Raw genomic sequence first — 14,236 nt, 5'->3', positions numbered from 1 at the left:
CACCAATAATTAGGGCATTTTGAGGAAAAGCACCTTGGGAGGAACATGTTTAAAGTTTAAGAAGCAGTTACTTCCATTGTACTTGGAAACTCGTAAAATGTCCTCCCCCAAAGGCATAAACATTTAGTTCATTTCTATAAAATAGACGGGGGCAAACACAAAAACCTGGTTCCAATACCTAAGTCTGAATCCACACTCTGCTCTTCTTGGCGATTATCCTCTTCCAAGCCAGTTTCCCTTTCGTCATCATCTGAAACCAATTCCTTGTCACTCAGAACTTCCTGGTTTTCAGACTGATGCCCCACTTGTTTGGAAAAAGGATCAAACATCAAGAAAGGATCCTGGGTGTTTGTATTAGCAGTCAAGTCTTCCACTGCACTGCACCGTGAAGAAAATAAGCTATCAGAACATCTCGCTTCCTCATGAAGGTGATGTTCCTGGGATGCCTTTGCCGATGTTACCTGGTCACTGCAGTCATTTAAGCTATTCTTCAATGATATTAAGTTCTCCTCTGTTTCATTAGATAGACCCTCTGTGGCAACAGCATTATGTCTGGTAGATGGAGACAGTGTATTGGTTACTTTACCAAATAAGTGTTGGAAGCAGGGAAGCTCTTCATCCTCACTAGACACTTTCTCTTCTGAGGACTCAGCCCCTCTTTCGTGACCCTGAGCCAAACATGTATGATGGGCTAAAGGGCCAGTGCTCTTTCTGAATTCTCCTTTTTGGACACTTTTGCTAAAAACAGATCTTTCCTTAATGTCACTTTCAGCAAAGTTGCTATTTTCCTTTATTTTGTCATCATTTAACAACTCATCAGATGTCTCAGAGCAAACCTGAGAAGCATGGCTTCTTCCCATAGGTTGTTCTAGGTTATCTGAAACTAGACATGGGGAGAAATCTGCATTAACAGCCTGAAGTGTGCCTTCATTTTCTCCTTGCCTTTTTATTTCAGGAAGTTGACAGTTACTTACAGGAAGACTTTGCTTATAGACTTCGGGTTGCATGAGACCTAATCTGAGCAAAGCACTTAATTTAGGTCCTCTGTTTCTATCTAGTTTTGCTTGAATGTTTTCACCACTGGAACCTACTTCATTAATACTAGAGCCTACTTCATTGGTACTGGAACCTACTTCATTAGTACTGCTTGAGCTGACTTCTTTAAAAGTGCTTTCTCGAATGTTATTTTGGCTGATTGTGCTCACTGTACTTTGAATGATGCTCTCGTTTTCCATTGCTCTTTCAGGTGACATTACAGGTTCCGCAAACTTTTCCTCTGACAGGTTTTTCTTACATATAGTTTTAACAGATGACCTGATGGGAGAAAGTGATGGTATAAGATATGGGTTTTGTGAAATCCCATGTTTATTTGCAATAATGAGCTCAGTTTTGTTGCTTCTGAACTGTGATGACTGACAAAGCCTAGTTACTCTTTTGGGGCTACGTTTGGCATGATCGCTCGGCTTATCTTTTTGACCAGCAACAGGGAAGTCCACAGTTGTATTAATTGCCCACACATGCTTGATTTTAGACTCACTCTTTCCCTGATTTTCTTCTTTTTGTCTGCATTCAAGAGGGACTCTTGGACTTTGTTCTCTTAAGGACCCAGAGTGGGCACAGACTGTTGCACATTCCTTTTCTGGATTTTCTGGATTTGAAAACAGAGCAAACGTCTGACGCTTTGAAACCTTGAACATATTCTGCAAATACTGTGTATCAAGTTCACTCTCTTCCATTTCTGTGCTCGCCTCCTGAATGTGGTTAACGTGATGTCCCAGTGGATCCTTAAAGTCCTCTGTGTCGTTTCTAATATCTTTAGAACAACCGTGGATAAGTTCCTTGGGGCTTTCAATTGCTGCACACAGACTCACATGTTGATTTGGTGCTGTCTTTGCCTTCCCTAGGGTGTCAGCTTCCAGTAATGAGATACTATCCTGAGTGCCATAATCAGTATCAGGTACCAAGGAAATACTGGAACTCTCTACAGATCTTTCAATTTGCAAACCTTTTCCTCCACTTAATGTCAGATCTTTGGGGTCTTCAGTACTATTCGACACTTGAATTGTTCCTAGGTTCTCCTCTCTTTGAAGGCTAGGATTAACAAACTCTTGAAGTTTATTAGAACTAGAACAGTGAGTAAAAAAAACAGGTATGTTTGTTAAATTTAGTTCTGGATAAGTGTCACTGTCAAGTCTTTTATTTATTTGTTCATGTGGCTTGTTACTCTTCTTGGCTCCAGTTGTAGGTTCTTTATCTCCAATGAATTGAAGCTTTTTGCCGCACCTGACTGGCATTTGGCTGGAATGTTTTTTCTTCATCTCTTCAGTGCTAGAACAACTATCAATTTGTAGTTCAGTATGATTAGGTGGGCTTGGGTTTCTACTGACTACTAGTTCAAGTGCATGAATCTTCCTGGAAGAGGACATCCTCCCCAGCCTATTTTTAGGTGCTTTTGAACTATGGATATTCAATTCTAGTTCCATATTGCTTATACTGCTGCTTATAGGTTCAGCCTTAGTTCTGAAAGCAGATTCTTTTTCCAATGATTCTGTTAGGTTAGCATTTTTCTCTTTCTGAACACAATCACCTTTCATTTCAGTCTCATGACCATTACTAGTAATATTCACCCCATGACCATTCTGCTCTGTTTGGTCAGTTCCCTCAATTATTTTTTCAGGAGTCTTTGGAATAACTGCCAAATCGACTTTCTTGATAAAATCCTCAGGATGAAGGCCTGATGTACTTCTCCTTTTACGCTTTAGTTTATTTGTGAGGGGGCGCTCTTGTGTAATCTGAGGTCCTACAGTAGATGCTCCTATAATTAGATTTTCAGCTACGTGGCTCAAGTTAGGGAGGCTTGCCTTCCTCCGATAGGTTTTCCCAAATATTTTATCTTCAATATTACTCTCTACTGGTTTGGAGTGGACTCTTTCACTTTCACGTATTAAAGCACCATGAGGATCACTGGCCATTAAGTCTATTTTCTCTGAAGAACCCAAATATCCATCAACTTCCTGTGGAACTTCCACTGCACGAGCTACTTCAGGGTTTGATTCAAATCCCCCATCACGTAAGTCGTTAGAAGTTAACATTTCATCACTTCTGGAAAACCATTCATTAACTTTCTGTATGCTACTATTCACTGCTATCCAAGGAAACTCTTGGGAATCTCTAGGACTGTCAGAGCATGCAGATTTCTGCTTATTCAGTTCTTTTCTCCCATATAGGGGATCAGCATTCAGAACTACCTTTTTCTCTGTACTGGGAGTCTGCCTATCATTACATGTGTCCTTACTTTCAGCCCATCTGCTCTGTTGGCTCTTTGCTAAGACAGGCTGTTTGCTTTTATTACAGAATTCAGCCTTTTCTACATTCATTCTGTCTTTAGTGAGTAATAAACTGCTGTTTTCATGCTGTAATGAGCTGGCATGAGTATCTGTGCCACATGGCTCCACATGCAAGTTTGAAACAGAAATACCCTGATACTTTTCTGGATGCTTCTCAGTTTCATGCTTCTCAGTGGTGGTCAAATCTTTATTACTGAATTGATGATGTTCAGCCTTTGTTATGTCCTTCTCAGAAAACTCACAAGCAGCTGGAAAAAAAAAACACAAAAAAACCAAGGTGCTTAAAAACTGAATTATTATGAAAAATATATGTACTTAATACAACTTGGCTGAGGGGGAATGAAGGAACTGGCTATTCTTAGAGAAACCTCAACTATCAAGTATACTGAAGATGTAGCTCATACTCTTCTGCTTAATTCCTATTTATCTAGAGTCTCATTATTTCCATTCAAAATAATTAGAATTTTAATTTCAGAATTCTCCCTATTCATAAACCATACCTCCTATTTCGCTAAACTCTAACAGTGAATTAAAAGCACAGTTTGAGACTCACAGACATGGAGAACAGACATGTGGTTGCTAAGGGAGAGGGAAGGTGAGGGAGAGATGAAGCAGGAGTTTGGGGTTAGCAGATGCAAACTAGTATATATAGAATGGATAAATAATAAGATCCTACTGTATAGCACAGGGAACTATATTCAATATCCTGTGATAAACCATAATGGAAAATAATATTACAAAACATGTATATATATGTAAAACTGAATCACTTTGATGTACAGCAGAAATTAACACAATATTGTAAATCAACTCTACTTCAATCAAAAAAAAAAATGCACAGTTTGGGCATCAGACATATAGTGCTCTGTTCTATCTTCAGACTCATACTCCCTCTATCTAAATACCAGTATGCAAAGTATGAAATAAAAACACAGCAGTTAAAAGTAAAGGCAACAACCAATTACAAAGGGTACTATTATAACCATATCAGTCTAGTGCCATTGTCAGGCTGTACCATGACATCTGAGAAAGAACGATATTCTAACTCTGCCAAGAAATGTTGTGAATTATAAGCGTCCCAAATGGTTCTTCAGAATAATCTAATTACAGTACCGCATCTACCTATTCTTTCTTTAGTGCCTGTTAAGTTGGAAGACTTGCCATTACCCTTTTTTGCAGGATTCAAACTGGCTTCAGCCTTGGCTCCTTGAGGGGTGATTTCTAACAATTCATGGTCTCCTACACTATAGGGAAAAGACAGAAGCCTTAGTGAGAAACAGTCGTTTATATGCGCACATAGTTGTCACATGATCAAGTATTTTCGCTCCGCTAGGTAGGGTTGCAATAAGGGTGATCAATTTGATTCACTTTTTGAAATCTGCGCTCTCCTTTGGTAACTTCTAGTCAAAATGAAATGGTCAAAGACTGAGAACATACAGTCACAAAAATCACAGCAGTAGTATAGAACATTGCTTTATGGACGTACAAATGAGAACTAAAATTTAAATGATGGCCAGATAATAGCTAAAAGATAGTAAAGAGAAAACCAACAAAACTTAAAATATATCTTAATGAGAATACAAGCACAAAGTTATCTAAACAAAGGGAGCACTAGGATGGAACAGACATTCCAATAGAATGCAAAAGCACACCACTTTGCAGCACTGCCTTCTGTGCTTCTTTTCAGGCTAAAAACCATTTTCTCCCAATTGAGAGATCAGGAAAAAGTCATTTGCAAACAAAATCTGATTGGCAATGACACCATCACAGATCTTAGGGTCAAGCAATAATTCCTAAGGAAAGCAATTTGACAACCCAGTTGGGGGCTGCTTGTAGATTATGGTTTAATTTATGCAAAGTTTGAGTTACAGACGGAATTAAGGAACAGAGGAAGGAAAGAATTGAAAACTGAGTACTCTAATGTTTTCAACAGCCACAATTATCACTGAGTCAACACTACCATACGTGAGGAACTAAGCTAGGGCACAACCATCTGCTGGAAGCAAGTCTGTGCATAGTTCTACTGTTACTTTAAACTCTTTCAAACTCGTTACTAAGAAACCAACCAACGAAGCAAAAAGGATATTTTCTGGACTTCCCTGGTAGTGCAGTGGTTAAGAATCCTCCTGCCAATGCAGGGGACACGGGTTCGAGCCCTGGTCCGGGAAGATCCCACATGCCACTGAGCAGCTAAGCCCGTGTGCCACAACTGTTGAGCCTGTGCTCTGGAGCCCGTGAGCCACAACTACTGAACCCGTATGCCACAACTACGGAAGCCCACGCACCTAGAGCCCATGCTCTGCAATAAGAGAAGCCACCACCATGAGAAGCCCGCGCACCACACTGAAGAGTAGCCCCCGCTCGCAGCAACTAGAGAAAGTCCGCGCGCAGCAACGAAGAACCAATGCAACCAAAAACAAACAAACAAATAAATAAATAAATATTTTTAAAAAGGATATTTTCTCAGCTATAAAATGAGGAGATTAAAGTAGATGGTCTTTAAGGTCTATTCCAATGCCATGATTCTAACCTAAAGGAATACCAATCCTTAATATTAACTAGATACAAAAATGCCAGCTTCATAGAAAAAGGCTCTCTTTGACTCACCTGAAATAACTGGCCTTATTAACTGTATCTTCAGAAGAATCAGATCCTAAAAAAATTCCCCAAATACCCCCAAATAACAAATCAATAAAAGGATTTTTATTGAAAGGGTTAAACTAAAAAAATACACTTGTTGCAAAACATATCTTCAAGAAATATTTACTGAGCACCCACTACATGGCAGGCACAATGATACATATGTCAGGCAATACAGAGAAGTGGTCATAAGCACAGGTTTGATTCATGACTCTGTCACTTACTAGCTTTACGACCATGGCAAAATTTCTTAACCTCTCTGTGCCTTAATTCCCTCATCTGTAAAATAAGTATAATAGGAGTAATCACCTCAGGTTTGCCATGCATCTTAAATGAGTTACACAAGTAAAACACACCAGTGCGTGTACTACAGTAGGTGCTCCTAAATATTCTCTATTATAATTATTTTGATTATTTTTATGACGCAATACCTGTTGTCTAGGAACTTATGATCTTAAAAGGGGAAAAGGGCTTCCCTGGTGGCGCAGTGGTTGAGAGTCCGCCTGCCGATGCAGGGGACACGGGTTCGCGCCCCGGTCTGGGAGGATCCCGCGTGCCGCGGAGCGGCTGGGCCCGTGAGCCATGGCCGCTGAGCCTGCGCGTCCGGAGCCTGTGCTCCGCAACGGGAGAGGCCACAACAGTGAGAGGCCCGCATACCGCAAAAAAAAAAAAAAAAAAAAAGGGGGAAAAGACACAAGAAATTTCGAGCGAATCTGATAAGTGCTATGGCAAACATTAGTGCTTGGGAGCTCAAAGGAGGGCCGTTCTTTCCAATTATAAATATACTCTAAAGGATAAGACATAGAGAGACCTGTTTGAACTGAGCTCAGCTGTTCTTAAAAGTCTTTCTAGTCTAGTACAAGTTATCTTAGATCCCTCCAAATGCTGTAGCCCACTCGTCACATTCTTTCTTAGCCCTACTCTCCATATTTCCAAAGTATATTTACACATACTTATAACCAGACATCCTTTCTTTTGCTCTCTTTACAAAGTAAGGTTCTTTAAGGTGAGACCTGCATCTTTTACATTATTTATAACACACCATAAGGCTAGTAAAATTATTTTATTTTCACTTCCCAGAGCTCCCTGCCACTGTATAAATTGTGACCAAGGTTTTTGGTAAAACTCTTAGACAAAGAATCCAGCAACTATTATTCTAAACTTACAAAATCTGAGACTCTTACCCAATTCAATGTAGACGGACTTATTCTGAGGTTGTATCTGCTGCTTTGTCCTCAGAGATCTCACAATTCCAAGGTTAGGGAGCTGGACACTAAGACTGGTTTCCTGCTAAGCAGTAAAGAATGATCAACAAATTGTTGGCCAGTTCTGTGCTTTTTTTTTCTTAACAGAAACTCAAAGCCATGGACAAAACAAATAGACCATTATCAATTAGCTAACATTTTTGACACCTGAAAAAAAACACTTCGCAGACTACATACCAGAATGTATAAGTTTTGTGTGCTTTGAATACTTTTCCCCTCTGTTGTTCTAAATTTTTCTAAACTAAATATGTATTATCTGTGTAATATTTTTAAAGATAAGGAAAGCATTTTTTTTCTTTTTGGTTTTGTTCTTCATTGTCTTTCTTTCTTTTTTAATTAATTAATTATTTATTTATTTATTTTTGGTTGCATTGGGTCTTCGTTGCTGCGCTCGGGCTTTCTCTAGTTGCAGTGAGCGGGGGCTACACGGGCTACTCTTCGTTGCGTGTGCAGGCTTCTCATTGTGGTGGCTTCTTCTGTTGTGGAGCACAGGCTCTAGGCACGGGGACTTCAGTAGTTGTGGCATGTGGGCTCAGTAGTTGTGGCACACGGGCTTAGCTGCTTCGTAGCATGTGGGATCTTCCCGGACCAGGGCTCGAACACGTGTCCCCTGCATTGGCAGGTGGATTCTTAACCACTGTGCCACCAGGGAAGTCCATTGTCTTTCTTTTTTTGTTCTATGGGGAAAGCATATTTTGAAGCTAATACTTTATATTATAGCGTAGAAAGGGAATGAGGTTGATTTAGTACACATTTCTAATCATATCTGATAATAGGGGTGGTAACTAAGATAAAGTAAATTTTTAAAAAGGATAAATGAAAATAAAGAAAACCCAGCAAGCCTAAGAATATTCAGTACAGGAGAGAATATTTAGAAACGGGACCTTACTCTGATGAAGCTTCCCTTCTTCTTTTTAAGCCCTTCAACGTCTACCGAAAAATGAATGCTGGTACTATGAGAACTATTTTTTTTTAATTAATTAATTTATTTATTTATTTTTGGCTGCATTGGGTCTTTGCTGCACGTGGGCTTTCTCTAGCTGCGGTAAGCGGGGGCCACTCTTCGCTGTGGTGCGCTGGCTCCTCATTGCGGTGGCTTCTCTTGTTGCGGAGCACAGGCTCTAGGCTTGCGGGCTCTAGAGCGCAGGCTCAGTAGTTGTGGCTCACTGGCTTAGTTGCTCCGCGGCATGTGGGATCTTCCCGGACCAGGGCTCGAACCCATGTTCCCTACATTGACAGGCAGACTCATACCCACTGCGCCACCAGGGAAACCAGAGAACTATTATTTTTAAGATCTTCATTATTCATTCACATATGAATAACAACAGCGCAAATCTCTGCATTTTCTTTGACAGTTACACTTTTAACTTGAAGCAATTTTCAAATGTTAAAAACTGATTTTTTTTTTTCCAGGCAACTTTTCAGAGGAAATAAAATAGAAGATATTTCCTTGTCCCTGGAGAACTGCCATAAGATGGTTATTTTAAAAACTAGCAAGCTGACCATCAGTGTCCTTGTGGCTATCTTAGACAGATATGAACAAAAATATGTTCATCAGAATGAAAAAAAGCACTAAAACCAGGGACCTTCTCTCATCTCCTCTAACTCTTGTTTGGCCACTTAATTTACCATCTTCCCTTGTTTACTGACTTTTTATGTAAATCCATAAGCATCTAGCACACTCACCAACTCACAATAAAGAGATGTTATCAGAATACACAAAAATGGCCTTACCAAGGTAGGATTTTCAGGTTCACTTTGTCGAAGTCTTTTGGTCCGGTTTCGGTAGCCCATACTGTGAATGATAGAAACTTCTTCCTTTAGATGCTCAGGAGAGTTATTTTTCTTTTTTGAAAAGTTATAACTGTTTGCAACTGTGAATTACAAAGGAAAACATTATTTTTGCAGTTAGAAAAATATGTATTAATTGTAAGCAAAGAACAAAGAGAAAGCCTGTGTATGCCCTTTGTTGTACAATATTAAAACAACGCATTAAAGGTTGCCTATACTTTTTTAAAAGATGAACTTCAGAAGTTCTACTCCTAGGAAATGAACACACAGACCAAAGTTATTTCTACTCCTTTTTTTCCCACCTTAATACTAACAAATTTGCCTATTAATACCATATTTCACTGAAACTAAGATACCAGTGATATAAAATGCACCATTATTTTCTGTACCACTAAGAAAGAAAACACTAAATTAAACAATGACACACCATTGATGGTAAATTGCTCCCAATTTCGGAGATGTGCAAATAAAAAACGTGCATCTTAGGATGGATAAAATAAGGTGTGAGACCAGTGGGAATGATTTAAAAAATAGATTACAGATAAAGAGCTAAAGTTAACCTAGACCAAAAGGTCTTACCACCTATTCATATAAAATAATTCCACAAACTTCCATTTTAATAGATGGCCACTTGAGCATTAGCCCCTGGGGTTATGCAACACTTACTCTGCAATCCTGTGTCAAGCTCAAAAGCATGAATGATCTTCAGTAGCTCTTCAACAAGCTGACTAAATCTTGTACTTTCTTGTAGGCTTCTGAAAGTAAATTGTTTGAAAGACACACTTAGCAAGTGATTACCAACTTTTTAAGGACACTAAAATAAGGAAAGACATGTAAACAAATAAAAAAAGAAGTAGCAACAGTTAAAAAAAAACTATGAAAAGAACAGAGCTATTAGTGACATCACACTAATCAAAACATCATTGACAGCAGAATAAACCACATAGCATATTGATTGTTTTTATAATTATTTTTGGCCATTCAAACTTACCAAAAGCCTATAACTATCTAAAATAATAGTACTTTGAATCCACAGTAGATATAAATCCACTGCATAGAGAACTTATTATTCTTAACATCTGAATCCCATCCACCCAAACTGCCACTTCTAGATCTCAGGGATTTCTGCCAAATGATGATTACATTATTTCAAAATCACAGATAGATAACAATGTCCAAAGAGAGATTTTGGTTTAGTACAGTTGTAAGACAATATAATTTATTTATTCATTTACATATCTGAGTGACTACTACGTGTCAAACACTGGAAAAACATTGTCGACTGAGACAGACAAAGCCAGTGCCCTAATACAGCTTACATCCTGGCCAGAGGGACACACAATATATAAATGCATTGCATATATGTGTGTGTAAATAAGTAGAAATATACGCAAGGAAGAAAAATAAAAGCAGGATCAGGACAATGGGGGCAGGGTGGTACAGTCCTATATTAGATAAGACTGCAAGTTCTTGCATCATTTAGAAGGATTAGAAAAAGGCAATGAATTGCTAGCACCTGTATAAGGCAGATGTACTGTAAAATTTTCAGAAAAATGACTTTAGAAATAATTTACCCTGTCAGCTAAACACCCTTTTTTATATATTTTTCTACTGATGAGTGGTTTGATAAGAATACCAGCTATGTTATTAAGGAATTTCTACTTTTTCCTGTTGTTGTCACTTCCAACCTCCCAACTACCCAAATTATATACCTTCTGGTTATATCATTCTTACACAAAGGACACTGTGAAGGCCCTTTCTTCTGGTTGAGAAGTTTCAGCATACAAAATCTATAAATTTTAAAGAATGAAAAGAACTCAAGTTACATTTTTTTTTTTTGCAGAGAGAATATTCAAAAAGCAAATAGCCATGAAAAGATAATCTCACAACTGCCCTTAAGAGCCATTTTAGGGGCTTCCCTGGTGGCGCAGTGGTTGAGAGTCCGCCTGCCGATGCAGGGGACACGGGTTCGTGCCCCGGTCCGGGAAGATCCCACATGCCGCGGAGCGGCTGGGCCCGTGAGCCATGGCCGCTGAGCCTGCGCGTCCAGTGCCTGTGCTCCGCAACGGGAGAGGCCACAACAGTGAGAGGCCCGCGTAACGCAAAAAAAAAAAAAAAGAGCCATTTTAAAGGTAATGGCAGGTGAATTACAACCAATGGCCTTCTTTAATTGTTTTTAGATGCTGCATAATCAGAAAACAAACTATATAAGCAAAGATCTATGAAAACTGAACTTACATGCATATGGCTTACTGCTATGATCAAATAAAATTTAGTAAAAGTTAATATGGCATATTTAATGATATACTCATAATTATTTCATGCTGCATAATCAGAGGTAAATGGTAAGTGGTTCAAGTACAATGATTATAATTAGTTTAAAAACTCAGCACCTCAATACAAAAGTTACAGTAATCAAGACAGCATGGTACTAGCATAAGGATAAACATATACATAGATGGAATAGAATGAGAGTACAAACATACATCTATGCTATTGTTGATTTTCAAAAATAGCACCAAGACAATTAAATGGAAAAGGAATAATCTTATCAACAAATAGTGCTGGGACAGCTAGATATCCACATGCAAAAAAATGAAGACAGACTCCTACCTCACACAATACAGAAAAATTAACTCAAAATGGATCACAGAACTGAATGTAAGAACTAAAACTATAAATGTTTGTGACCATGGGTTAAGCAATGATTTCATAAATAAATAAATGGCAAAAACACAAGCAACCAAAGAAAAAATGGGTACACTAGACTACATCAAACTTAAAAACTTCGGTGCTACAAATAACACTATGAAGAAAATGAAGGGACAATCCACAGAATGAGAGAAAATATATGCTAATCATATATCTGATAAGGGACTTGTATCCAGAATATATGAAGAACTCTTAAAATTCAATAAAAAAAGAAATAACCCAATTAAAAAATGGGCAAAGGATATGAAGAACTATTTTTTCCAAAGGAGATATACAAATGGTCAATAAGCACATGAAAAGATGCTCGATATCACTAGTCATTAGGAAAAAGGAAATCAAAGCCACAATGAGATGCCACTTTATGCCCACTATGATGGCCCGAATTAAAAAGACAGATAATAATAAGTATTGGAGAAGATGTGGAGCAACTGAAATCCTCATTCATTGCTGGTGGAAATATAAATCAACGCAGTCACTTCGGAAAACTGTTTGGCAGTTCCTCAAGATGTTAAACAAAGAGTTACCATAAGACTCTGCAATTCTACTCCTAGGTTTCTTTCCAGGAGAAATGAAAACATAAGTCCACAAAAAACTTGTACACAGGACTTTCCTGGTGGCACAGTGATTGAGAATCCACCTGCCGATGCAGGGGACACGGGTTTGAGCCCTGGTCCAGGAAGATCCCACATGCCACAGAGCAACTAGGCCCGTGCGTCACAACTACTGAGCCCACATGCCACAACTACTGAAGCCTGTGTGCCTAGAGCCCGTGCTCCGCAACGAAGAGTAGCCCCCTGCTCACCACAACTAGAGAAAGCCCACGCACAGCAACGAAGACCCAACGCAGCCATAAATAAATAAATTAATTAAATTAAATAAAAAACAAAACAAAACAAAAACCCCTCAAGGCTGGAAGAAAACATGCTCCTTTTTATATTCACAATGCCCAACAGAGTATCTGGCATAACCAAGCTGCTCACTAGACATCTAAGGAATGAAGGAGGCTCACTCAGGGTTTTAGAATGGCTTTGGATAAAGAACAATTTTGTTGTTTTTCTCAGACACTGAATATGGCTAAGAAGACTTGAAGATGACATGCAACATGTTCAGAGCCAGCTTCCTTTTTTTTTAAATAAAGATTTTAACATTTATTTATTTAGGCTGCGCCAGGTCTTAGCTGCAGCATGCGGGCTTCTTAGCTGCAGCATGCGGGCTTCTTAGCTGCGGCATGCTGACTCTTAGTTCTGGAATGCATGAGGGATTCTAGTTTCCCAACCAGGGATCGAATACGGGCCCCCTGCATTGGGAGCAAGGAGTTTTACCCACTGAACCACCAGGGAAGTCCTGAGTCAGCTTCCTTAAGAAAGGAAAATACTGCTCCCTTTGGCTGGTGGTGTCCATAAAGATCAATGCTCCCTTAGGAAGAAGACAAAAGAAGACTCAAAAGAGAGGTAGAATGGAAAAAAGGGAAGAGAGCAGAAGTAGCTGTGGTGATGATTATTAAAAGCAGTGATTCACTGATACAACCAATATTTACTACATGTCCAGTATTGTTCTAGATGCAAGAAATTCAGTGGAAAAGGAAAACAAAATCCCTGCTATTATAAAGGACATAATATTATGGCGAGGGAGGTGACTGGGGAAGGGAGTAGAGAAGATACCAACATTGAAGAGAGCCAGGAAAGAAGATTTAGGGAGCTGAAAAGGTAGTGGGAATGGTGAGCCAGCAGACACTTAGAGAGCACTTTTTACTGGCCAGGTCCTTTAACATGCATTGCTCTCTCTCAGTCTACACAACCCTGAAGCATTATCTTCATTTTACAGTAGAGACTTGTCCCAGATCATACAGTAATCAGGTAAGTGGTAAAGGTGATACTGGATCTAGGATTGAACTGTAGCAAAGCCCATGGTTTTTCCACCAGAGAAAGTAAATGTAGGTAGGTTTGGTCAAGGAGACCCAGGGGTCCTTCTTCACTTATATAGTTGCTTGAACTACCACATTGCACTTGACAACAATTCTATAGTTTAGGGGACAGGGGTATCAAAAAGCTACCTGCTTTGTGGGCTTCCCTGGTGGTGCAGTGGTTGAGAGTCCGCCTGCTGATGCAGGGGACGTGGGTTCGTGTCCCGGTCTGGGAGGGGAGCGGCTGGGCCCGTGGGCCATGGCCGCTGGGCCTGTGCGTCCGCAGCCTGTGCCCCACAACGGGAGAGGCCACGGTGGTGAGAGGCCCGCGTACCACAAAAAAAAAAAAAAAAAAAAAAATCTACCTGCTTTGTATATAAAGCCCATTTAAACATCTATTTGTTTATTTGGTGGTGCTGGGTCTTAGTTGAGGCATGGGGGATCTTTGTTGCCGTGTGCAGGACCTCTGTTGCGGCATGCGGGAGGCATGCGGGATCTAGTTCCCCGACCAGGGATCGAACCTGGGTCCCCTGCATTGGGAGCGCAGAGTCCTAACCACTGGACCCAGGGAAGTCCCA

General features: G+C 39.6%; 1 protein-coding gene across 1 annotated transcript in view; it reads right to left on the bottom strand.

The window, feature by feature from the left end:
* Positions 1 to 14,236, bottom strand: part of BRCA1 (BRCA1 DNA repair associated) — a 49,341-nt gene that overhangs the window by 20,546 nt on the left and 14,559 nt on the right. Inside the window, exons 4-10 of the mRNA XM_028498119.2 lie at positions 10,756 to 10,833; positions 9,710 to 9,798; positions 8,987 to 9,126; positions 7,172 to 7,274; positions 5,955 to 6,000; positions 4,515 to 4,591; positions 179 to 3,595 (exon numbers count right to left, since the gene is read on the bottom strand). Coding sequence (XP_028353920.1) covers positions 179 to 3,595; positions 4,515 to 4,591; positions 5,955 to 6,000; positions 7,172 to 7,274; positions 8,987 to 9,126; positions 9,710 to 9,798; positions 10,756 to 10,833 — 3,950 coding nt within the window. The remainder of the gene's footprint in view (positions 1 to 178; positions 3,596 to 4,514; positions 4,592 to 5,954; positions 6,001 to 7,171; positions 7,275 to 8,986; positions 9,127 to 9,709; positions 9,799 to 10,755; positions 10,834 to 14,236) is intronic.

The sequence above is a fragment of the Physeter macrocephalus genome, chromosome 14 (assembly GCF_002837175.3).
Source record: "Physeter macrocephalus isolate SW-GA chromosome 14, ASM283717v5, whole genome shotgun sequence".
Classification (NCBI taxonomy): domain Eukaryota; kingdom Metazoa; phylum Chordata; class Mammalia; order Artiodactyla; family Physeteridae; genus Physeter; species Physeter macrocephalus.
This window is presented reverse-complemented; position numbering and strand designations above follow the sequence as displayed.